At 34.2% G+C, this 24,922-nt stretch overlaps 1 protein-coding gene across 1 annotated transcript in view; it reads right to left on the bottom strand.

The window, feature by feature from the left end:
- LOC138830530 (fap1 adhesin-like) overlaps positions 1 to 24,922 on the bottom strand; it is a 167,559-nt gene that overhangs the window by 60,583 nt on the left and 82,054 nt on the right. Inside the window, exons 42-59 of the mRNA XM_070026908.1 lie at positions 24,174 to 24,278; positions 23,572 to 23,625; positions 22,847 to 22,951; positions 20,095 to 20,148; positions 18,655 to 18,759; positions 17,817 to 17,870; positions 16,585 to 16,689; positions 14,647 to 14,700; positions 14,034 to 14,138; positions 13,553 to 13,606; positions 12,572 to 12,676; positions 10,918 to 10,971; positions 10,161 to 10,265; positions 8,256 to 8,309; positions 6,838 to 6,942; positions 3,333 to 3,386; positions 2,019 to 2,123; positions 1,498 to 1,551 (exon numbers count right to left, since the gene is read on the bottom strand). Of these exons, the coding sequence (XP_069883009.1) occupies positions 1,498 to 1,551; positions 2,019 to 2,123; positions 3,333 to 3,386; positions 6,838 to 6,942; positions 8,256 to 8,309; positions 10,161 to 10,265; positions 10,918 to 10,971; positions 12,572 to 12,676; positions 13,553 to 13,606; positions 14,034 to 14,138; positions 14,647 to 14,700; positions 16,585 to 16,689; positions 17,817 to 17,870; positions 18,655 to 18,759; positions 20,095 to 20,148; positions 22,847 to 22,951; positions 23,572 to 23,625; positions 24,174 to 24,278 (1,431 nt within the window). The remainder of the gene's footprint in view (positions 1 to 1,497; positions 1,552 to 2,018; positions 2,124 to 3,332; positions 3,387 to 6,837; positions 6,943 to 8,255; positions 8,310 to 10,160; positions 10,266 to 10,917; positions 10,972 to 12,571; positions 12,677 to 13,552; positions 13,607 to 14,033; positions 14,139 to 14,646; positions 14,701 to 16,584; positions 16,690 to 17,816; positions 17,871 to 18,654; positions 18,760 to 20,094; positions 20,149 to 22,846; positions 22,952 to 23,571; positions 23,626 to 24,173; positions 24,279 to 24,922) is intronic.

The raw sequence follows: 24,922 nt of genomic DNA, 5'->3' as shown, positions 1-24,922 counted from the left end.
GACTAACCTACACAATTCAGATTTGCATACTATTGAATAAATTGTTAAGGAGTAAAGCCACTATATATAATAGGAACATTTCTCAAAAATGAAACATAGAAGCCAGGCGCCGGTGGCACACCTATAATCCTAGCTACTCAGGAGGCTGAGATCGGAGGATCACGGTTCAAAGCCAGCCTGGGCAGGAAAGTCCATAAGACTCTTATCTCCAATAAACCACTAGAAAACTGGAAGTGGTGCTGTAGCTCAAGCGGTAGAGCGCTCGCCTTGAGCTGAAGAGTTGAGGGATAGGGCCAAGCCCAGAGTTCAAGCCTCACGACTGACCCCCCAAAAAGAAAGAAAGAAAGAAAGAAAGAAAGAAACAAACAAACAAACAAACAAACACAAACAAACATAGAACTGCCATATGATCCAGCATTCCCACTATTTGGGCACATATTGAAAAATAAGAAATCAGAAATCAGTATGTTAAATTATATTCCAAGTTAACCTCACTATCATGTATTTCCATGTTTATTGCAGCATTAAACACAGTGATCAAGATAGGGAACCAGCTTATGTTCTTCCAAGAATGAATGATGTTTCTTGCTTGGGCTGGCTTCAAACTGCAATCTTCAAATCTCAGCCTCCTAAATAGCTAGGATTACAAATGTGAGCCACTGATGCCCAGCTATTATAGCCTTAAACAAAGACAATCCTATCATTTTTTAATAACATGGATGAACCTGAAGAACATATTAAACAAACCAGGAACAGAGAAAACAAATACTGTAGAATCTCTGCTATGCATGGAATCTTAAAAAGTTAAACCTAGAACTAGAGAGTGGAATTGTGAGTGGACTGTGAGTGGGGTGGGGAGATGTTGGTTAAAGGATATGAAATTTCAGCTATATTGTAGTAGTAAGCTTAAGAGATCTATTTGTGCAATGGGTATATAGTTAATAATACATCGTATTCTTGAAATATGCTGAAAGAGGATATTATTTTCATCCCCAAAGTTATAATTATGCAAGACAATATATTTTTATAATCAGCTAGATTCATTTTAATATATATAAATATAATGTATACAATATAAAAATTTCACTTTTCTATTTAAAAACAAAATAAATTTTAAAGAAATTCTACCATTCAACCATTCTTTGCTTCTGGAACAATATGTGGGATTGATTTTTGATGAGTGAGCTATTTATGGCTGATTAAGTTACCTAGACCATTACTAATGTTTTCAGTCTCTTTTTGCTACAATAAATTTGAAATTCTGGTGTTTCTTCTGTTGAAAAGTTTTGGAAAATCCTGAGAAGGTAGAGAATTTCCTTCCTAGAATAGATTGGCTGTTAAAGTGAAGGTTGATTGGTCTTCTGTGGGAATAAATTTGCATTCTATATATGCTGTATCTGCTTATTAGCAGTAGCTATTTAATATTTGGAAAACAGTATCAATGTGAAGATCTTATGTTCATCTGCATTCCAATTAGGCTATTTACTCTTCACTCACCTTTAAGAGACTTCACACCTTCTAACAACCTGTTTTGAAAGATCTTTTCATCATCTGTAAGAAAAGAAAGGGTCCATGTATCACCAGGATACTCTCCAGAAAATTGATTTTCTATGATTCTCACCAGAGATTTCTTTTAATTTTGTATTATAATAAAATTTGAAAGAAAACTGGAGAGATCTGGCATATCAAGCAAACATTTCTTTTATCTCCCACCCCAATCCCATCTTTACTCATTCCTAACCTATCAGCCCTATTCTTCTTTTCAGAGAGCCCAGATTAATACTTGTTTTTTTTTTTAAATCCTTGGTATGATTCATCACCATAGAAATTCTGTTTCCCAGTCTAAAAGGAAAAGCATGTAGATAAGGATTCACCTCAGGATTTATTTTTTTCTTCCTTTGGCTTGTTTTTGAGACGAATTTTCTGTTTTCTGCAGCATTAGGAACTTAAGGTAGTTTTGTCACACACGAAGAAGTTTAAAAGACCTTTTTAGTTAGATATGTAATGGTAATGCTTACCATCAAATAGTAAACTTGTCACCAGTTCCAACAATTCTTTATCTTTGAGCTCTAGCCCCATGTCTTCCAGGACAGTTTTCACATCATGGATACCAACGTTACCTCCTTAATAAAATGATGAATATTAAATTTAAGTACAGTCAAATGGTTGCAAATAAAGAAGTGAACTTATTTATAGAGAGGACCCTGACCTTGAGTTCAAGTCACAGTACTAGTAGCAACAAAAAAAGCTAATTTATGATGTCTGCCTGATAACGTGTATATCTTGGGGGGTAATGCCCATTCAGCTCTGACCAAGTATGTAAAGAGATTGTTATTCAAAGAAATATATTTTGTTTTGTAAAGATGGGAAAATGTCAATATGACCTCCAACTATAGAAAACACAATTGACCAGGGCCCCCAGATGCTGCTCTGAAATTTGCACTAGGCCTGTATCTTTCATAGGCTTTTTCTGGCTAGAGATCAAGTATAGCAGACACCAAGAAAAATCTGGTCCTGGAAGACAAGGGTGGCTGACATTTCCTGGAGGATTCTAAAAGACTTTGTTAGATCTTCCTTAGACTGACTGGTGTCTAGATTGTTATCTAGCCTTCCTTCTCTCTTTAATCTGAAATCAAGCTTGAGTTGTAGTCCAATAGCTTTTTCCTATTTTCTCTTACATAGCTATTTCTCCTTATAATGTCCTTGCATATTTAGTCCTACCTTGGTGACTGTTTCTTGGACAGCTTACACTAATAATGACATGCGTCATGACAATAACAACAAATGGGTACTATGCTTCTCTCTCTTCAATTAGTAAATTGCAAATGACTTATCTTAATAATTCTATAAAAAACATGTTGAACTTTATTACCAGGATTTATTTTTAAAGATTCACTTCATTTTATAGTAGAATTTAGTTGACTTAGGAAAATGAACTTTTTTTCCAGTCCTGGGGCTTGAACTCAGGGCCTAGGTGCTGTCCCTGAGCTCCTTTGTGCTCAATGCTAGTGCTTTATCACTTGAGCCATAATACCACTTCCAGTGTTTTCTGAATAGTTTATTGGAGATAAGAGTTTCACAGACTTTCCTGCCTGGGCTGGCTTCGAACTGTGATTCTCAGATATTAGCCTCCTGAGTAGATAGGATTATAGGCAGGAAAATGAAATTTGTTTGTAGAAAACATATTAGAAAACATTATTTCTAGGCCATGTATGTAAAAAGCATTAAATAGGAAATACAATGGTAAAATTAACAAAGCAATTAAGGCATGAAGAAAACTACAACTACTGTAAAGAATCAGGATCCAATGTATACATTAACTTTTCCCTCACCTGTAACAGCTTTCACTCCATCTATCACTTTTGTTAGATCCACTTGCCCATTAACTATGAAGAAGAAGAAAAAAAATGAGACATGCAATTGACGTCACAGGCTCAGGAAACATATATGAAGACTATATTTGAAGATAAATTCCTATTTTTTCAGTCCTGGAATTTGAACATAGGGCCTTGAAATTGTATTTAGGCAGGCACTCTATATCAACCCGAGTCACATCTTGGTCTTCCATGTAGCTAGGATACCGGAATGAGCCACCACACCCAACTTGTGGCAGATTTTGAAGTAAGTAGTTTGATACCTCCTTTGCCTTACTTAAGATTGTCTTGTTTGTATGGGGTCTTTTGTGGCTATATATGAACTTTAAGATTGCTTTTCTATTTTTGTAAGGAATGTCACTGGAATTGTGGTAGGAATTATATTCAATGTCTGGATTATTTTTGGGAACTACAGACATTTTAGCAATATTAATTCTCCCCATCTACAAACTCAAGGTATTTTCCTATCTATTTTTGCCTTTTTCATTTTTATTTGTATTTTATAGTTTTCACATCCTTTGTTAAATTTACTCCTAAGTATTTATTTAATTTTCTTATACGAAAATAAGATTTTTTTCTCTTGATTTCTTTTTTGGATAGTTTGTTATTTTGTATCTTGCAATTTTTCAAATTGTTTCTAATTATATTATTATTATTATTGGTCTGGGATTTTCTATATCCAAGATCATGCTGGCAAACAAAGAAAATTTAATTTATTTCTTATTTGAATGCTTTTTTTTCTTTCTCTTTCCTAACTGCTCTGGCAAGTAGAGTTCTTTTACTCTTAACAAAAGTGGAAGGAGCCAGGTGTATGTCTTAGGTCAAATGCAAAAATGCCAGCTTCTGAATAGACATAGTTATGGGTTTGCCAACCTTTCTATGTTGAGGCACATTCCATAATTTGTTAAGAATTTTATCAAAAATTTTGTGAAATGCTTTTTCTGCATCTGTGGGATGATCTTACAGTTTTTGCTGTTCATTCTGTTTATGGTCTATCACACTGGTATATTTGCCTGTGTTGACTATTTTTACATCCTTGGAATAAATCCCACTTATTTAATGTTCTATTGTATTCAGCTGTCAGCTGATGTTTTACAGAGGATTTGTGCATCTATGTTTCATCATGAATTTGGCCTATATTATTTTCATTCTTTTGATTGTATACTTGACTGGTCTTGGTATCAGGGAAATTATGAATTTGGAAATGTTCCCGCTTGGTTTCCATTTTGTTTTCCATTTTCATGGACTATCTTTTCCAATTTTTTCATTTTTTGGAAATGAAGGGCATGGTGGCATGTATCTGTAGTATCACTTACTTGGGAGGTTGAAAAAGGAGAATAACAGTTTGAGGCCAGCTTGGAAAAGTTACTATGTGTCTGTCTCAAAAACAAGCCATGTGTGGTGGTACATGCCTGCAATTCCAGCTACATGGGAGGCAAGAAGCTGGAGGAGTATGATTTGAGGCCAGCCAGGCCACCCCAGGTTAGCATGAAGAAAACTAAAGAAAATAAAAGGACTGGAGGTGTGGCTCAAGTGGTAGAGTGCTTGCTTAGCAAGCAATGAGGAAAAGAGTTTAATCCTTAGTACTACAAAACTAACAAAACTAACCTGAATTTAGTCTCTTTTAAGTATATTATACTTGGGTCTTTTTTTTTTTTTTTTTGGGTCCGGTCGTGGGGCCTGAACTCTGGACCTGGGCACTGTCCCTCAGCTCTTCAGCTCAAGGCTAGCACTCTACCACTTGAGCCACAGCGCCACTTCCGGCTTTTTTCTTTTTTGCTTATGTGGTGCTGAGGAATTGAACCCAGGGCCTCAGGCATGCAAGGCAAGCGCTCTACCACTGAGCCACCTTCCCAGCCCTTGGGTCTTATTTTTTATGTCCATTCACCCATAATACATTGTTTGATTGGAAAATTTAATCCATTTACATTCAAGGTAATAATTGATAAAAAAAGAAGCTAATATTGTTATTTTGCAAATTGTTTTCTAGTTAATATTTCAGTTGTTTCTGTTATTTAATGTAATTCTGTGGCATTAACATAGACATTTTATAATGGGCAGAAAGGCAGGGATGAAATGGGAAAGAAGGGCCTATAGAACTTCCCTTTATATCTCAGATCTCTCTCTCTCTCTCTCTCTCTTTCTCTCTCTGTTTTGTTCGGCTTGAACTCTGGGCCTGGGTGCTGCCCCTCAGCTTTTCAGCTCAAGGCGAGCCCTCTACCACTTGAGCCACAGCACCATTTCCGGTTCTCTGGTAGTTTATTGGAGATAAGTCTCAGGACTTTCCTTCCCGGGCTTTTGTTTTGTTTTGTTTTGTTTTTGTCAGTCATGGGGCTTGAACTCTGGGCCTGAGCACTCTCTCAGCTCTTCAGCTCAAGGCTAGCGCTCTATCACTTGAGCCACAGTGCCACTTCTGGTTTTCTGGAGATTTATTGGAGATAAGAGTTTCACGGCCTTTCCTGCCAGGGCTGGCTTTGAACCATGATTCTCAGATCTCAGCCTCCTGAGTAGCTAGGATTAGAGGCATGAGCCATTGGCACCGGGCTCCCAGGCTGGTTTTGAACCATAATCCTCAGATCTCAGCCTCCTGAGAGGCTAGGATTACAGGCGTGAGCCACTGGCACCTAGCAGATCTCTCTTTTTTTTTTTTAAAAAAAAATGTTTTTCTCCCTGAAAATATTTAGTAAAAATTGATATTGGGGAAATCCGATTCATGTAGTAAGAGTTAATATATTATTGCTGGTTATGAAAGTCTCGTTTTGGTTAAATTTATTTATAGATACTACATATGCTATTATTATAAAATAAGCTATTTTCTAGTTATATTTCTACTTGGTTATTTCTAGCTTAAAGAAAACATTTCAATTTGTTTTATAAGTATATTACATAGAAGCACCTGAACCAAAATTGTTTCTGTTTCTTTCCTGCATTGTCTAGATACACAGTCATATAATCTGCAACTAAAGGTTAATGTAGCCTCCTTCTTAAAATTATATTATCAAGCCTTGTGCTGGTGATCTGAGGATAGTGGTTCAAAGCCAGCTTGGGTAGAAAAGTGCCTGTGAGACTCTTATTTCCAATTAACCAACAAAACAAAACAAAGCAACCAAAAAACCCATTGTGGCTTTAGTGAGTGATAGAGTACTAGCCCTGAGCATAAAGAGGCACAGGGACAGCTGAAAGAAGGAAGAAAAAGGAAAGAGAGAAAGAAAGAGAGAAAGGAAGGAAGGAAGGAAGGAGGAAGTTCAAGCCCCACAACCACCAAAAATCATATTATCAAAATTTCTCATTGAAGGAGCTAGAATCTTAAAAACAATGCTAAATGCCAGATTTTTTTTAAAGAGTTGGTATCTATACTTTAATACTAATAATCAGATTCCATAAGATTCTGAACATTTATCTTACCATTAACTTTAACTACTTTCATCTTTGGAGATTTGACAATAATATCTATTATACATACCATCATCTGGTAGGTTTTCATTCAGCTTCTCAAGTTCTTTTTCAGTAAGGTTGATATTCATGCTTTCCAAGAGAGGCTTCAGTTTGATGATTTCAACTTTTCCTCCTTACAAAACACACAAAGGAACATTAAGATTAAGAAGGATGTAAAACATGTTAGTGTTTTAGAAGTCTTTAGGGAATATGTTTAACTATCTTAAGAAAAGAAACAACAAAAATACCATTCCATCTTTATTGCTATTCCTGGTTATAAAAAGACTGTGATTTCTATTTGACTTTTCCAATAGGATATACATCAACCATGGAAATGGTACCTATTTCCTTTTTTCTTCCTTTCCTTTCTTTTTCCTTCTTTCCTTCCTTCATTTTTCTCCCTTTCTCTTTCATTTCATTTCTTTCCTTCCTTCTATTTCCTTCCTTCCTTCCTTCCTTCCTTCCTTCCTTCCTTCCTTCCTTCCTTCCCTTTCTTTTTCTTCCTCCCTCCCTTCCTCCCTCCCTTCCTTTTCATTCCTTCCTTTTCTTTTCCTCCTTCCCCTCCTTGCCTCCTCCCTCCCCCTCCTCTCCCTCCCTCCCTCCATGTCTCCCATCTCCCCTCTTCTTCCTTCCTCCCTTCCTCCCTCCCTCCCTTCCTCCCTCTTTCCTTCCTTCCTTCCTTCCTTTCTTCCTTCCTTCCTTCCTTCCTTCCTTCCTTCCTTCCTTCCTTCCTTCCTTCCTTCCTCCCTCCCTTCCTCCCTTCCTTACTTCCCTCCTTCCTTCCTTCCTTGCTTCCCCTATCAGGGGCTTGAACTCTGGGCTGGGGAACTATTCTTGAGCTTCTTTTGTTCAATGCAAGTGCTCTACCACTTGAGCCACAGTGCCATTTCTGGCTTTTTTGAATAGTCTCATGAACTTTCCTGCCTGGGCTGGCTTCGAACCATGATCCTCAGATCTCAGAGGCCTCCTGAGTAGCTAGGATTACAAGCATGAACCACCAGTACCTGGCAAGAACCTAATTTCTTAAACTCTGTATTGGTAAGAAACCTACATAACATAGAAGTTCTTAAAATGATTTGGCTTAATGGTAACTGGACTTAGAACCTATTAATCATTTTTAAATACTTCTAATGCACAGTAAGGAATATTTATATTATTGCCAAACTCTCATATTGGCTTTGTCTCTCACTGAACAATGCTCCTAAATATAATAGCAAAATGACATTAATCTTCCAATTTTGCTGAGTATATCTAGATATTACTTTCCCTTCTGGAAGTGAAATTTCAAGTATAGTGTTTTCTATGAAGATAAAAGTATATACACTGTGTGTAAAGTGCAATATATTAAAATAAGTAAACATAAGAACAAAAATATAAAGCAGAGAAATAAAAAATAAAGCCTAAGATTTCACACAGAACTATTAGTATACTCTAAGTTTTACTCACCTTTGAAAGATGTTACCTCCTTCAGTGCCCTAACTGGATGCACCTTTCCATCATCTATTTAAAAAAATGGGAGAAGAATTTGTTTTTATAATACATGGGAATTGGTAAGAGAATTTATGAAAACAGAAGGCAAAACAACAAAGAATGAAAATAGAATCAATAATTCAACTTCCAGAACAATAAAGAACATTTTAAAAGTCCTAGAGATAGAAAAAAAGAAAGCAATTGATAAAACTCAGGCAAAAGTTAATTCACTAAACAAAAAATAATAACACTGATAAACTATTAGGAACTGAGGAATAATAAAACATAAATATAGATAATAAAGAATGAGAATGGAAAATAATTAAATACATAATATATTTAAAAATTTATGTGGAATTAGAAATGTGGCTTAAGTGGTAGAGAACCAGCCACCCCCCAAAAAGAGAAAAAGCTAAGCAAGAGCTTTGAATTCCTGAGTTCAAGCTCAATTACCAGCATAAAAAAGCAAAACTATTTTTCCATATTCTATGCATGAATTAGTTGATTTTCTAGAAAACTGTAAAATAAGGGACTTTCTAGTATTGTATAACACTAACTATGGCTCAAGAGGTAGAGTGCTTACCTAGCAAATGTAAGACTATAAGTTCAATGTGGAGTGCCACCAAAATATATTACAAAATGATCTGGAGAAAAGTAGAAAGCTGATGCAATTCTTGGATGATATTGTTACTTGACATAGGATTCATGACACTTTGATCTTCATTGTGGGTCATATTATAATAAAATAATTATCTCACCATGATAAGTCTTCATTGAAGATCTTAGTAATTCTCAAACAAGTATTTATTTTAACTTTTTATTTTTTATGTAAGTTCAGACTTACAGAACAAAAATTCTTAGATATTTTCCCCAGATTTCACAGGTGTTAATATTTTACTATGGTGGTAGTGTTTTTCTTAATCATTTCAGTCTTATAGTAAACCTAACTAATCTACAGAATTTATTCAAATCTGATCAATTGCCACATTAATGCTATAGATAGCAATGAAGCATTAGATTGTCATGTCACTGACGTCTTTTTTTCTTTTTCTCCCTCCCTCCCTTCCTTCTTTTCTTTCTTTCTTTCCTCCCTTCCTTCTTTTCTTTCTTTCTCTTTCTTTCTTCTTTCTTTCCTTTCTTTCTTTCTTTTGCTGGTCCTGGGACTTGAACTCAGGGCTCTGGGTGCTGTTCCTGAGCCTTTTTGTGCTCAAGGCTAGTGTTTTACTACTTGAGCCCCAGTACCATTTCCGGCTTATTCTGAGTAGTTTGTTGTAGATAAGTGTCTCATGGTCTTTCCTGCCTGGGCTAGCTTCCAACCTCAATCCTCAGATCTTAGCCTCCTAAGCAGCTAGGATTACAGGCGTGAGCCACCAGTGTCCAGCTCATTGAAATCTTTAAGATACTACTTCAGGGTTTAACTCATAATTTTCACATTTTGAAGTGCAAAAGCTGTTTATTCTGCGATTTATCTTTCAGTTTGGGTATGAGCTGTTAGAAATTAATTCAGAGCTTAAGTTTCCTGTAATTTAACTTTCCATTATTTTCTTAAATCAATTTCAGTTGCTATTAAATTCCAAAGGTTAAGAAGATTCCAAAAGAGCTGAAATATGTTGAGAGTGGAGAAGGAATCATGGAGAGGAAAAAGAGATATTTAAATGGAGAGGGGAAGGCTGGGTGAATATACTCAAAATATTCAATGTACATATGTGAGAATAGAACCAGGTAACTTGAGGAGATGGATAGAGTTGGGAAAGATAGGGAAGAATAATGGAAGAGTCAAGATTCATTGTAATCATAAATTGATATTTTGAATTGAAACCCCTTTTGCATAACTAAAGAAAATAATAAGAAAGAAGATTCCAGAAGCATTTATAAGCTTACCACTAAGTGGCAGTGTTTTAATTAGCTTTGCATATTCCTTATCAGCAAGTTTAATTCCCATTTTTCTCAGTACATTTTCCAGGTTTTGTATATCAACCCTTTCACCTAAAAAGTTAGGAAAAAAGTTAGTGACAGGTGAATGTATTAATGATGAGCCTGTATTATGGTGACTAGCAAAAGCATAATGCAGTCCTCTTTCATGGTACTGTAGTTGGGGAGTTGGAATTTTAGTGATTCCTTCCATTGCAATATACAGATTCTTTTTGAATTCTAGAAAAAATAAATTCAGTTTCACTACTGTTGAGTCAACCACATATGTGGCCAATATAAACACTTACACAAAACTGTCGTATGATTTTTGTTAGTATTACTGACAATGTTAACTCTGCTCCTCAAAAATTAACAGTGCCTGGAAGTGGCGCTGTGGCTCAAGCAGTAGAGCGCTTGCCTTGAGCTGAAGAGCTGAGGAACAGCGCCCAAGCCCAGAGTTCAAGCCTCACGACCGACAAAAAAAAAAAAAAAATTAAGTGACACTTACTGTGTTTGCCTCAAGTTTCCTGGGGAGTAATAAATTAGTAAGGGTTCTGTAGAACATAGGATTTCATACTAAGATTTAGTCCTACAGGTATTTTTGTAATTTTTTGCTTCATCTTGCCATGTATGTCATGTCATGTTATGTAATCTAAGTCAATACTTTTTATTGAACACTAGAAACTGCAAAAAAAGAGGAATTATTGTGAAATGATTTATCACTCACCTGTGAAGTCTTTTACCTCATCCATCACCTTCTTTACATCAATTTTCCCATCAACTGCAAGAAAATACACAGTAACACTAAACAGAATAAACTGAGAAAAAGAATTTAGTCAAAATTACTTGCTGGAAAATTTATTTTCCCTTCATTCTTGGGAGACAAAGTAAAAAGTTTTAATTTCACAAATATTAACAATAGGACATAAACTTTTCTTGTTCTAAGGTATCAAAACTTTGCCTTTTAGCATTTGAATCTTAGATGATTATTATTTTAGCTAGGCTACTAAATCAAAAAGTATATATCATATTTCAATATTATTTTGGTAATACTGGGGTTTGATGAGATACTGCTTAATGGTAGTCAGGTATTCTATCACTTAGCCATTTCTTTGGTCCTTTTGCACACTGGTTGTTTTTGAGATAATCTTACTTCTTTTTCAGGAATGTACATGGATGATGTCTATTTTAGGCCTCTTGGTTCCTAGCTGACAAGCACATATCATGACACTTAGCTTCTTCCCTTGAGATTGGCTTTTCTACCTGGGATGGCCTGAAATTCTTTTAGTGTCAGCCTCCCACTAAGCTTGAAGACAGTTGTGTGCCACCAGGCCCAGCTACAGGTTGAGATGGAGTCTTGTGAACTTCTCTGCCCAGCTTGCCTTGAACTGCAATCCTGATATTCTCATCCTCCCAGATAGTTAAGGGTATAAGCATGAGCCCTGGGCAGTGGACTTATTTCATTATTTTAAGTTTTGAAGATTTCCATTCATATAAAGTTGGCCCATACTCACAATTTACACATTATGACAATTAAATAACTCTTGAATTACATGTTGGGGTTATGAAGAGGTTAAGTCATACTTGTGGTCAATGAAGTCTAGCTACTTTATTTGGGAATCTAAGGAGGGATAGAATGTCAAACAAGCTGATCAGAATTACTGGTAGTCTTACATTTTGACAAGAGTACGAGGTACTAAAAGTTGACCACTAACTATTTTAATTTTTCTTTCTATTTCAAAATGGTTGGAGGAAAAATAATCTCTGTGGAGTTAAAACAATTTTAAGCAAAAGTTTTCATGCCATTAAGTGCTCTTTGTTTCTTCTTTGTCTATTGTAATTTTAATTATCTTGTATTCCACTGCCACAGGATTTGCCCTCTGCACCTTCTTCTGCTTGTTTTCTTTTTTCCTGCCTCCTTTTTGGTCCTTCAGTAGTCTCAGTGGTATTCTAAGCAACATGTAGATCACAGTAAAAGAAGTCACGTGAACATCAAGAGGAAAGATCTATTCTTACTTTCTTCTTAGGTCCTTTTCTACCTTTTTCTAAATGGCTCAATGTCAATAGCATTTCAAATAGATTCAAATATATATCTATGACTGTGTAAACCTATACTTTCAAAGAGGCTTACTAATAGACCAGTATCGATTAATAATAATAGTAATGATGATGATACTGATTTAATTTGATCCTCACAACCTTCTGTACTTAGAGATTATTAATATACCCTTTTCATAGATGAGGAAAATGGCACATAGAAACATTAATATGATACAACCATTAAGCAGAAAGGCCAGAATTCAAAACCAAGTATTCTGGCTCCAGTATCTGTGCTTTTAACCATTATGTTATCCTGACTGAATGGTAGTGTGCACACTTACCATTAACTGGCAGATTCTGTTCTAGATCTTGAAGTTCTTTTTCTGTAAGGTTTATCCCCATGATTCTCAGAACTGGGTCTAGTTTACTGGCCTCAATTTTCCCTTCTTAAGAAAGAAAGATAGTAAGAGCAAAGTATAGTAACTCTAAAGTGTAAAAACAGACAATCTATTTTTGTTTTGCCAATTAATAAGATGGCTGCTGCTAATATTCAGACTGGTTGACTTTGGATATTAAATTTTCTGAATTAAAGCAAATCTTTTACTTTTTAATGGTACTGGTTTAAATTTTGTTTAAGTTATACCAAAAATTGGGAAATTCTAAAGACCATGGAACTTTCCTCTAAAATTTGACATATAAAAGTAAATATTTATAAATATCCACTTATTAAAATTAAGTGGTTTCTACTTAGAAGAAACACATGCATAGAAAATAGAATAGAGGTTACCAGGAGAGGGAAGGGGGGAAAGGAATAGTTGCAGCCACAGAAACTTTGTCTGCAGTGATAAAAATGTTTTAGAAATGGACAGTGGTAATGGTTTTACAACATGTGAATGAACTTAATATTACTGAAGTATATATTGAATGGCTAGAAATGTAATATTTTGTCATATACATTTCCCCACAATAAAAATAGTAAAGCACAGAGCACTCTATAGAAGAATCTTAAAGATAAGGGTTAGGGATATTATACATAGCAGAAGGCTATGGAAACAATTTTTTTTTGCCAGTCCTAGAGCTCAAACTAAGGGCCTAAGCACATGGTTCCTGAGCCTTTGTGAGCAAGGCTAGCACTCCACCACTTTGAGCCAAAGATTCATTTCGATTCTTTTGGTAGTGGACTTCCCTGACTATGTTGGCTATGAACCACAATCCCCAGATCTCAGCCTCCTGAGAAGCTAGGATTACAGGTGTGAGCCACTAGTGTCTGGCTTCACAAAACCTTCAAATGTATATGTTTTTACATTATGATTCTCTCTTACCTCTAAAAGTCTTTATACCTTCCAGCAATCTGTTCTGATAAACATTTTTATTAGCTGTAGGAAAACAAACAATTCAGGTCAAAGGGAGATCAGAGGTACTAACATGACAGAGAAATCATTTCAGAAACAAGTAGGACTAAGTTATAACTTTTTTTGACAAGTTTTTTGAGTATCAAATGGGACAATATTTTTTTTTTATTAAAGCACAGAAATAGAAATTCCCTTAAAACAGGCTTCATTGTAGAAATTTCAATTGTAGAACTACTGATACTTGGGCTAGATAATGTTTTGTTTTGTGGCGAGTGTCCTATTCATTGTAGGACAATAATAATCAATTACCTCTATCCACTAGATACCGGGGTGCCTATCCCCACATTCATTGTCATATTAAAAAATGTTTCTATTTTACCAAGAGTCTGCTCAGAATAACTATTAGTCCCACTTGAAAAGTCACTGTTGTATTGACATTTTAACTACTTACCATCAATGGGCAACTTTTCTAATAGATCCAAGCATTCTTTATCTGTAAGTTCTATTCCAATGTTTTCTAGAACATCTTTTATATCACGGATATCTATTTTGTCACCTTCAAATAATAAAAATTATAACATAAAAATTCAAACATTACTTAAATCTTTTCTTATGTAACATTGATTTCAAATTACCAGATCAAGAGCTAAGTTCCAATATAAATAAATAGAAAATGTATCATAATCTGGAGGACATGACAACATAGTATGCAAGAAAATATAGTACTTTAAATAGAATATTGTAGATCATCTACACTTACATTTTACTCTGTATAAAATTCATATTAGCCTTTTCACAATTTCTTATATCTTTATTTAATCTACAATACTATCCATACTAGTTGTAAAATATGTAATTTATACATCATAGAAAAACAAGCTTGCTACCAATATTGTCACTAAAATATAGCTAATCTATATTTAAACCCTGGAAAATTATATGTATCTCATTCACTAACAAAAAGGAAAATATGTCTTAAATAAATAAGTTATGATGAAGGCATCATTAAACATAATTTAGTATGAATTTATATCCTTACGTTAAAGGTATTTTTTTTCACTTACCTATAGTAGCTTTTGCTTCATCTATTAACTCATTGAGACCAACCATACCATCTGCTATCAGAAAAAGGTATGATTAATTAGATTATAAGTTTTTTTAAATGCAAAAGGCTTTTATTTATACCCCTCAGCAAAGTCTCTTTTATTAATTTTCAAAGTCACATTTAGTTCATAATTACTAGATTTCATTCAATGAAATTAAATTCCAACTATTTCTGGGTTTTATTATCTTTAAGCTATAAAATGCTATAGTGCAATGGATATGAGTGGCTCATGCCTGTAATCCTAGCTACTAGGAGGCTGAGATCTGAGGGTCATTATTCAACGCCAGCCCAGGCAGGAATGTCCATGACACTATTATCTCCAATTAACTACCAGAAAACTAAAAGTGGTTCTGTGGTTCAAAGTGATAAAGTGCTAGCCTTGAGTGCAAAAGCCCTGAGTTCAAGTCCCACTACTAATGAAAAAAATGCTATAATGCTTCAGAAGGACTACAGGATTTGGATTTGATTCACACAGGTTATGAAGTCCACAGTTTTCATAACAAAATTTGTTTTCATCTTTTACAAAAATACTTTTCTTGAATATTTTCACAATTATTGTGGCTTGCTAGAAACAATTATTTTTATATCTTTGAGACAGCTACTAAAGCATTGTTTTCTTCTTCATTAGAAAAATTTTAACTATTACATATATAAAACATTGTTAATATAGGCCAAGCTACATAATAGGCCTTAGGGATATGTGGCAGACTTTATTGATTATCTATCTCAGGCCTGTAATCCTAGCTACTCAGGAGGCTGAGATCTGAGGATCAAAGCCAGCCTGGGCAGGAAAGTCTGGGAGGCTCTTATCTCCAATAAACCACCAGAAAACTGAAAGTGGTACGGTGGTAGAGTGCTTGCCTTGAGCTGAAGAGCTGAGGGACAGTGCTCAGGCCCAGAGTTCAAGCCCCATGACCAAAAAACAAAACAACAAAAAATTAACAACATCTGTTCACTGAGGGATAATCTGCATGTCATGTTAAGCCACAGACTGGTAGATGATAATCTTGCATATATATAATTTTTTAAATTTTTGACATATAAAACATATAAGGAGTCCAGTGCCGGTGGCTCATGCCTGGAATCATAGCTACTCAGGAGGCTGAGATCTGAGGATCGAGGTGCAAAGCCAGCCTGGGCAGGAAAAGTCTGTGAGACTCTTATCTTCAACAAACCACTCAGAAAACTGGAAGTGGCTCTGTGGCTCAAGTAGTAGAATGCTAGCCTTGAACTGAAGAGCTGAGGGACAGCGCCCAGGTCCAGAGTTCAAGCCCCGCGACTGACAAAACAACAACAAAAAAATATAAGGAACTATAACTGAAGTAGTAAAATAGTCAGAACAGAAAAATAGTTGAACTATATACCAAGGCAATTCATAGAAGAGGAAGTTTATATGATCTGAAAGGATATAAAAGGATAACGTCAATGGCAATTGGGAAATGAAAAAAATTAAGTGAGATTATTTTGTATCAACCATATGATAAATATGTTTCATATCCTAAATATTAGTAAGAAGCATGGATCTACCAACGCAAGTTGAACAGCATATCTGGTGTAGTAAGTCAGAGATAACAAGGGTTAGAAATAATGTCCATGTAATAGACTGTCAGGAATGGATTAGGATGTTAAACTAAGTTTGCAACAGGAGTGAAGAAGAAGAAGATATAGTGAAAGATGACTCCAGGTTTTAGGTCTATCATGATTGACTTGAAATACAGAGGAGACCCATAGAATATGTGACAGTCTATTCAATTAAAATATAATGAATTTCTTTCTGGTCATTTTGACTTTCACATTTCCCAGAGACATCAAAGTAGCCATCACAGCTAAGAGATATTTGGACACAGCCCCCTTGAGGCTCAAGAAATATAGGAAATATTATATATTTCATGCTCACAGTTAGCTGGAAGGTTTTCCATCACCCTTTCAAGTTCTTTTTCTGTGAGTTCAATCCCCATGTTTCCTAAAACTTTGTCTACATCGTTGACATTCACCACCACACCTTAGAAAAAAAGAATAAATTAAAATAGACGACTTCAAATACAGTTCTGAACACATCTTAGTTTATTCAAATAGCCATTATTACTTAAGAAATGTAATAAGGAAAGAATCATGAAAATAAGATATACTAATGACTGAAAAAGTCAGTACAAGTGATAAGAATAAACCTGTTTCCTTAAACCTTGATGAGAGGATAATGGAATATACAATATGAAATGTTTTATAACTTTTCAACTAAAGCTAAAGTAACTAATCTTGCTGTTTTATGAAAAGAAGGTCATTTGTCACATAATCTCTGAGTTTACATGTTATAAATTTATAAAATAACTGTTGTATATAAACTTATGTATCTTTTTAATAGTTTATTAGTGTAATTTAATTGTACAAAGGAGTTTCATTGTGATGTTTCCATAAATGAATATATCATTACCCTCTCCTTTCCCCCTCCTTACTTCTGCTCATCCCTGACCTCCTTAATAGTTTCCCTTTTCCAATCTCATCACATTCTTTTACAATTTCATCATATTTGTATTATTACTTTTTGGATGATATTCTTGACCTGGGAGGAGTAGCTACCAGTTTACTGGGAACTATGTGAGATTGCAGGAGTTGAGGACCCACAAGTCTTCGTGGGAGATTCTATTCAAACTTATAGGTAAAACCACATACATTCCAGAAAATCTCTAGACTGCCATCTAGTGGTTAGAAGGATTCAGAAAAAAGGAACACAGTATAACATTTTTTTCCCCCATTAAGGTTTGGAAAAACAGGGATAGATGCAAAAATAAAAGTAAGTGTGTTGTCTAATATACATATTTAAATAAGGATAGCTATTGGGTCTGTTTATAACATTCACAGAATTATAACTATAAATCTAGAAATTTCAAGGGATGGGAAGGGGAAACAATGGAGGAGGCAACAATGCTTGATAAGAAATGTACTCATTGCTAGCTTGGAGCTGAAGAGCTGAGAGACAGTGCCCAGGCCCAGAGTTCAGGCCCCACGACCAGACCCCCCCACCCCCCCAAAAAGAAAGAAATGTACTCATTATCTTGCCCATGTACTTGTAACCCCTCTGTATGGTATTTTTACAACAAAAAATATCTAGGAATTTCATACTTAAATTACCTGGAATAGACGTTACACCATCCATCATCCTATTTTGAAACACCTGTCCAGCAGCTATCAGAAAAAATAAATCTATCTCAGAATGAAATTGAAGAAATTTGATAATTTATCACTTAAGAAATAGTTCTTCACATTTTTCTCTAAGAGGCCATAATAATGAAAGTTAGAAGGGCAAATGATTAAAAGTAGATCTCTATGATCTTTGACATCTAAAGAAACTGTGATTTGGACCATTCCTAAACATCAGCACTGTAACCAATGCCACCACCACCACCATCATCCTGATCATCGAAATTTCAACCATGGTAACAACCTAACACTTAATTTTTATCAAAGCTTCTACATGTCAATCACTTGCTTTTTCTCATTTAATTCTTGCTACATTTTACAAAATGAGTTATAGGGAGGTCAAAAAGTAAATTTTTCAACATATGGGTTAAGTGGTGGAAACACAATTTAAATCTAAGTATGAAGACTCAGGAAACTGCCGTTTAACTATTCTACTATACTGTTGCTTCCATTTTTCTCTTTCTACTTTCTGTTCCTCCTACCAGCCTTTCCCCTTCCTCATTTGTCTTTCTGTCTCTGATTACAATTAAGCCTATAATTCAGAATATTATTAAGTAATATCATTTGCTTAACTCACATGACTAGATTTTTAATGATTTTAAAAATAAAATATACTTAAAAATTGCATGGTTCCTAAATAACCTAAAAGTTTTATTTTAATAAAATTTAGGAATTTCCAGAGGAAACTTTATGGAAAAGTTTTGCACATTCTCAAAAAAGCAGTAATATCTAGGTCCTTGTAAGCCCTGAGGCTCTTTTCATGGCTTACCATCAGTGGGCAGGGCTTCCTTCAGCTCTGAGCATTCTGTGTCAGTTAACTCAATTCCCATGGTCTTAAGAAGACTTTGAAGATCGCTGACATAAACCTTTTTTCCTTTGAAAAATGAGAATACAGAGAGTTTGGTGAGTCAATTCATTCTAAATGAAATATTCATGCTCATAAAAAATCAGCTACAATTTGAGAACATGAAATGCGAGGGCAGAATAAAATTTCTCTCACTCTCAATAGATATAGATATATAAACATACACATTTTTCACATACATATAGTAGATCTTTAACCTTCCTCCTTCTTTATATAGATCAATAGGATATGGATGCAAGGAACTATATTTTGAGAAAAAATTGCAAAAGCTCAGACTGTATAGAGTTCAGCACGCTAAAATTACTCAAATTCACCTATATCATATGTTCAGTGGTCCTGAGCATCCATAACTTGCAACCACATGGCATAGCCAATAGTACTGTCACAAAATTATTGTTTTACACATTAATGTTACTCTCCAAAAAACTAGGTCTCATTTGATTATCTTTAATTCAAATACTGAAGATGCTTGAGTCATTTTCCCCCTAATCATCCAACTACTGCTAAAGACCATGTCATCTTTCAGCAAACTGTTAACCTTATCACCTACAGAAAGCACATTACATGGCCTTTTTGACTTGGAAGGATTATTATAACTTTTACCTGCTTTGGGAGGGCATCATTTGCTTTTTGGGAGGCATATTTTTACAAAATTAAGGGTAGGGAAACATCCAGAAGATCATACAATTTAAACACACTGATAGTAATGTGAAATTTGTTTTCCTTTTAAAGTAATTTATTACTATGTTTGGTCAATAGGGCACATAATAAATCAACAAATAAGGTGGACTCAATGTATATACACATATATACATATGCATACATATGTATATATGTGCATCAATGGAGAAGTCATAAAAAGTTACTTAACTAACTTATTGAAAAGAAAGCTCCAAAATCTACAGACAACAGATTCTAAATTTTGGTTGTGTAATTAATTGACCAGTGATTAGAATTACACAAGAGAGTAAACTAAACCACTTGCCTTCTCTTCAAGTCATTTTTTTAGTCTGAATTATGTCATTATGTATTCACTGTAACAATGACAATTATTTTTTATATTTATTGTGCCTATTGGAGTTTTAGATAAATAATGCTTGTGGTGAATTATATTCTTGGAAAAGTAAATTACAGAGTAGAATCACATGCTATGAAGACATAGTCCTTTAACTGTTGTTAAGCCTTAAATGATCTAACACCTAGATGTAGTTAATACAGTATCTCAAATTAACAAAGTAAAAATAAACACTGTAATTTTTAAAGTGACTGGGTTAGAAAATATAAACCAAAAGGTAGAACAAGAGGAGGCTTATAGATATATTTTATGGCAATCTTTTTACTTACCTAAGGTTTTGTTTATTTCATCCATGACCTTTTTAAGATCAGCTTTTCTATCAACTGTAAAATAAGGCATAAATTACATGCATTGATACTAGAATATGATATGAAACCAAGGAAATGTAGCAATCATCCAAGACCTGCTCTAGAATTTTCTTTATAATTTCACTTCATTTTAAAATCTTTTTCAAGATAATAGAGAAGAAAAAGTAGTCCTTTATAATAAAATGACTATAATGACATTATAACTTGGGTTTCCTATTTTCCAAGTTAATGAATCATATACAGGGCATACAAAAGTTGAATTTCCAGTTTTTCTTCCTATGAAATTTGTTTACTTATTTGAATACTTTGGCATATACTTTTCTATTTAATATACTGTTAAAATCTAGAAGTGATTCATATCACTAACAGAGAATGGGAAGGAGGAAGGTTAAAAGGTCTATTTGACCCAGATGTACATTTTTGCCTTCAAGTGGCAACTGTAGTGATAATGTCCTAACATACCTAGTAAGAAGTGGCTCAAGGAGTGGACTCAAGGGCCCTAAACCCTGGATCATTCAGTTAGGAACAGAGTTGAAACCTAATGGCTTAGATAGGTCTGTTTGTTTATTTGTTTTGTGCTGGTCCTGAGGCTTGAACTCAGTGTCCATGCCCTGAGATGCTTTTGCTCAAGGCTAACACTATCACTTGAGCCACAGCTCCTCTTCCAGTTTTTTGGGGGTACTTTATTGGAGACAACACTCTTATGGGCTTTCCTTCCCTGGGATAGCTTTCAACCTAGATCCTCAGATCTCACTCAGCCTGTAATGAGGATTACAGAAGTGAGCCACATTTAAAGCAAGAGGCTGTTTTTCTTTTTTTCTTACTTTCTTTTTTTAAAATGTTGTTTGTTTCCCTGCTTATACTGTTTCCATAAAACTCAGTGGGTCAACCCCTCCCCAAAGCAACAAAACATTATGACAAATTGCAGAATGATATTATAATTTGATTAAGTTTTCAGTTTCATTATCATTATCAATTAAAATTTATTAGTTTTATGAGCTATAAAAGAGGAAAAAAGACATTTCTGCTGTAAATCTAGATAGACTCTTTAGTCAGGATAGCCTCCTTGGCTGAAATTAATCTTATGCTTAACTTTTGTCAGTATTTTTAGGATTGGTTTAGTAGATGCTGTTCCATTTTAGTCCAAGTAGTCATTCCTGTAGTAGCGAAAGTATTGACTTTTGAAAGCTCATTGCCTCTTCCTCTTAGAGTTGCCTACCAAAGAGAGTCACCTTCCCTCTAGAAAGGAGACCATAGCCAATGCCTGGTTGATTTAGAATACACAGGCCTAGGTGCTGGGAAGGTGGCTCAGTGGTAGAGTGCTTGCCTTGCATGCATGAGGCCCTGGGTTCGATTCCTCAGCACCACATAAACAGTAAAAGCTGGAAGTGGCACTGTGGCTCAAGTGTAGAGCACTATCCTTGAGCTGAAGAGCTGAGGGACAGCACCCAGGCCCAGAGTTCAGGCCCCACAACTGACCAAAAAAAAAAAAAAAAAAAAATACACAGGCCTAGCATCTCTAGAATCAAATGATCCTTCTGTAGCAATATCCTAGTTTCCCTTGCTGCCTTATCCCTGTGTCATCTATTCCCTTACAGATGTGGTGTCCTGAGAGTATTCACAACAAATCTGAAATTCAAATTCATGCTACAAAGTCTGTTTTTTGAGATCAGGCAAATGTCACGCTATATATATAAGTATGTATATATAACATAAAATACATTTATATATTGTATAAAATTTATTTTTATTTTATATAAATATATTAACATTTAGTATATTCATTTTATAATATGTTTAATTTAATTATATTGTTTTAATACTTATTATTTTGATATTCAATTATATGATTTATTGTGATATTTCAATATAGTTTAGTGATAATATTTATATATTATTTTTATTTTATATACAATATTTATATATATTTATAGATCAGCAATAATTATGTGCCAAGGCACTCATCAGTTCCAAAAAGTGAATAGAGAGGTGAGAAAGTGAACAGTGAGGAATAGTTTCACTGTTTCCCTCTTTTGAACAGTCAGGAATAGCTTTATTTTTTCTCTTTCAAGTGAGATTTAAAGTGCCTAAACATTATCGTAGAATTATGGAGACTCTTTCAAAAGTATTAGGATCCATAATGTTTCAAGAGTAGAAGAAACACAACATGCTTTTCAGAATCATCATCACAATGTAGATAGCATCTGTGGTCAATGAAAAGAGATGTACCCGTTGGTCCTTATTTCTTTTAGAACTTTCATGATTAATGGGTGGGGAGAATATTACTTTCACTTAAGGAAGTTCACAGTGGTATTTTATTTTTTTATTATAGTGGAATTTTTAATAACTTCCTACTATAATTATTTTTCTGATCTCTTTTTCATCTATTCAGTTTCCATTGTTCCTCACACTATTCTAAAAAATCAAACACCTTACTTTTTGCATTTGTTTTATTCCTTTCCCCTGTCCCACAAGCAATCTTAGAGACTTCCTTGATCCTAACCAAACAGTGGAAAAAGTTGGTATCATTACATATGACAATAAAGTGATGAGAATAACTAAAGAAAGACTGAATCTCATGATAGGCTTTTTTTTTCCACCTTTAAATTTGTCTAAATGGCTTAATATTTCCCAATAATTATTCTTAGAGGCATTTATAACCAAACACACAAGTTCCTTTCACCTGAGGAGTTCAATAACTTTCACTGCTTACCATCCACTGGCAACTTCTGAGTCAGATCTGTAAGTTCTGTTTCTGAGAGTCTCATGCTCATATTTCCCAGGAATGTGTCCAGTTTATTGACATCCATTGTCCCTTCTTGCAAGAGACATGGACATAGAAACAAAATTAAAGAATTAGAAAAAGTTATAAAATTATTAATTCTTATATATTTTGATCATTTTTAGCATGAGGACTAAGTATCAAGGACCAGTAAACAGTAAAAATAACTAGAGAATCAATAATGGCCTTAATAATCAAAACATTGTTATGTAAACTGGCATTATGTAACTGGTCTTTTAGTCTCTGTAATGTAAAATTTTTAAAGGCTAGATTAAATGCATTGTCAATTTAATAGTGGAGACAACAAATGCTATATGTTTGGCTAGCAAATAGTTTGTTTTCAAGAACTGAGTATTCAACTTCTTTCTACAAATGGCTAAATTCCCTGAATAAATAACCCCCTATTGTTTTATTTTTTGACATTTCAAATGTAAGCACTATTTGTTTTTTTTTTCCCCTAAGAATAAAAATTCCTAGAGTGTGGAATTTCTTCCCAAGAACAAAAATAAAATAAAATAGTAAATCACAACTTATAGAAGAAGAGTTAGAATAAAATCAATATGTATGAACAGTGACAATGTCCACAATTTAGTGACCGAGGGGCAATATAAACTTTCTGAGGAGTTTTCCTCACATTTGTATTTCATGATTCTTACCTTTAAGGGACTTTACATCATCCATCAACCTATTTTGATAGATCTTTCCATTGTCTGTTAAAAAAATGTACATGTCAAATCATAGGCATAAGGAGTTATTGATATGATAAAATATAAAATTTAGAATTTTAAAAAGATTATGTACATTATGAGCCCATTTTAAAATAATAAGATTAAGGAATAAAGAAAGTTCTTTCTACAGACATTCCAATTACTGATGAACATACAATTATTACTGGCTAATTCCTTGATGAAATATAGTTCTTTTCTAGTTCATTTTATTATTGTTGTTGTTGTTGCTATTTTTATTAATCTACTTCTTTACTTGTATTATATTCTATTTCCTTTATTCACAGTTTAATTTTTGGCCTCTTAATGGAATCCAAACATATAAGGTTCTCCCCTGGTGTGGTATATTTATGACTGCTCTTTGTTAACTGCCAAACTGAGACAGTCATGTTTAAGGCAAAAAAGGATGATGATAAGTATTCTAAGATGAATATTCTTTTTTCCATAATCAAACAAAAATTATTTTAAAAAATTTACAACTACATAATAGCAAAGCCCCTTAAAAGCAATACTAGTATAATTGAAATTCTTACCATTTGTTGGCAGATTTTTCAGCAGCTTCAACATTTCCTTTTCTGTTGGGTATATACCCATGTGTTCCAGAACATCTTTCACCTCATTGCCATCAATCTCTCCTCCTTCAAAAGTCACAAGGTGAAATAATATGAGAATTTTAAAGGTTAATATAATTCTAACACATGAAAAAATGTCATTTCAGCCTGCTCCACATGATCTTCACTGCTTGTTGAAGTGCAAAGACAGAGTGTGGTATCTCTATACAATCAATTGCATTCATGTAAAATAGACTGCTTAACACTAGCAAAATGATTTACCCTAGTAAACTTCTGTAAAGATTTTGCTTAACCCTAGCGAAATGATTCATGTCATACTGATAAAGATAAGACAGTATAACCAGACTTTGTTGGACTCAGAGCATATAAGAAAAAGAGGCTTATAAAATTTTATAGCAAATTAGGATTTTATTAGAACTGATTCAAATAATTTTCATCATGTCAATTTTCTGAACATCTTTAAATAACACAATAACCAATATACATATCAGAGCTTTACTTTCTATACAGCAATATTTTAGTGTCATATCTAAACAGCAAAGAACTTGCTACAAAGTCACAAAATTAAAATTTGATTGCTAAAGGTAAACAATCAAAAACTTAACCTACCATTAGGGAGATTAGGTTAATAAAACAAACAAAAAATAAAGTGGCAAAAGAAACAGGATATTAAAAAATCTTGAATAGTCAGGTGCTGTTGGCTCATGCCT

The sequence above is a fragment of the Dipodomys merriami genome, unplaced genomic scaffold (assembly GCF_024711535.1).
Source record: "Dipodomys merriami isolate MVZ:Mamm:240054 unplaced genomic scaffold, mDipMer1.0.p SCAF_19, whole genome shotgun sequence".
NCBI lineage: Eukaryota > Metazoa > Chordata > Mammalia > Rodentia > Heteromyidae > Dipodomys > Dipodomys merriami.
Note: the sequence above shows the minus strand (reverse complement) of the source record. Positions and strands in the feature narration are given on the sequence as shown.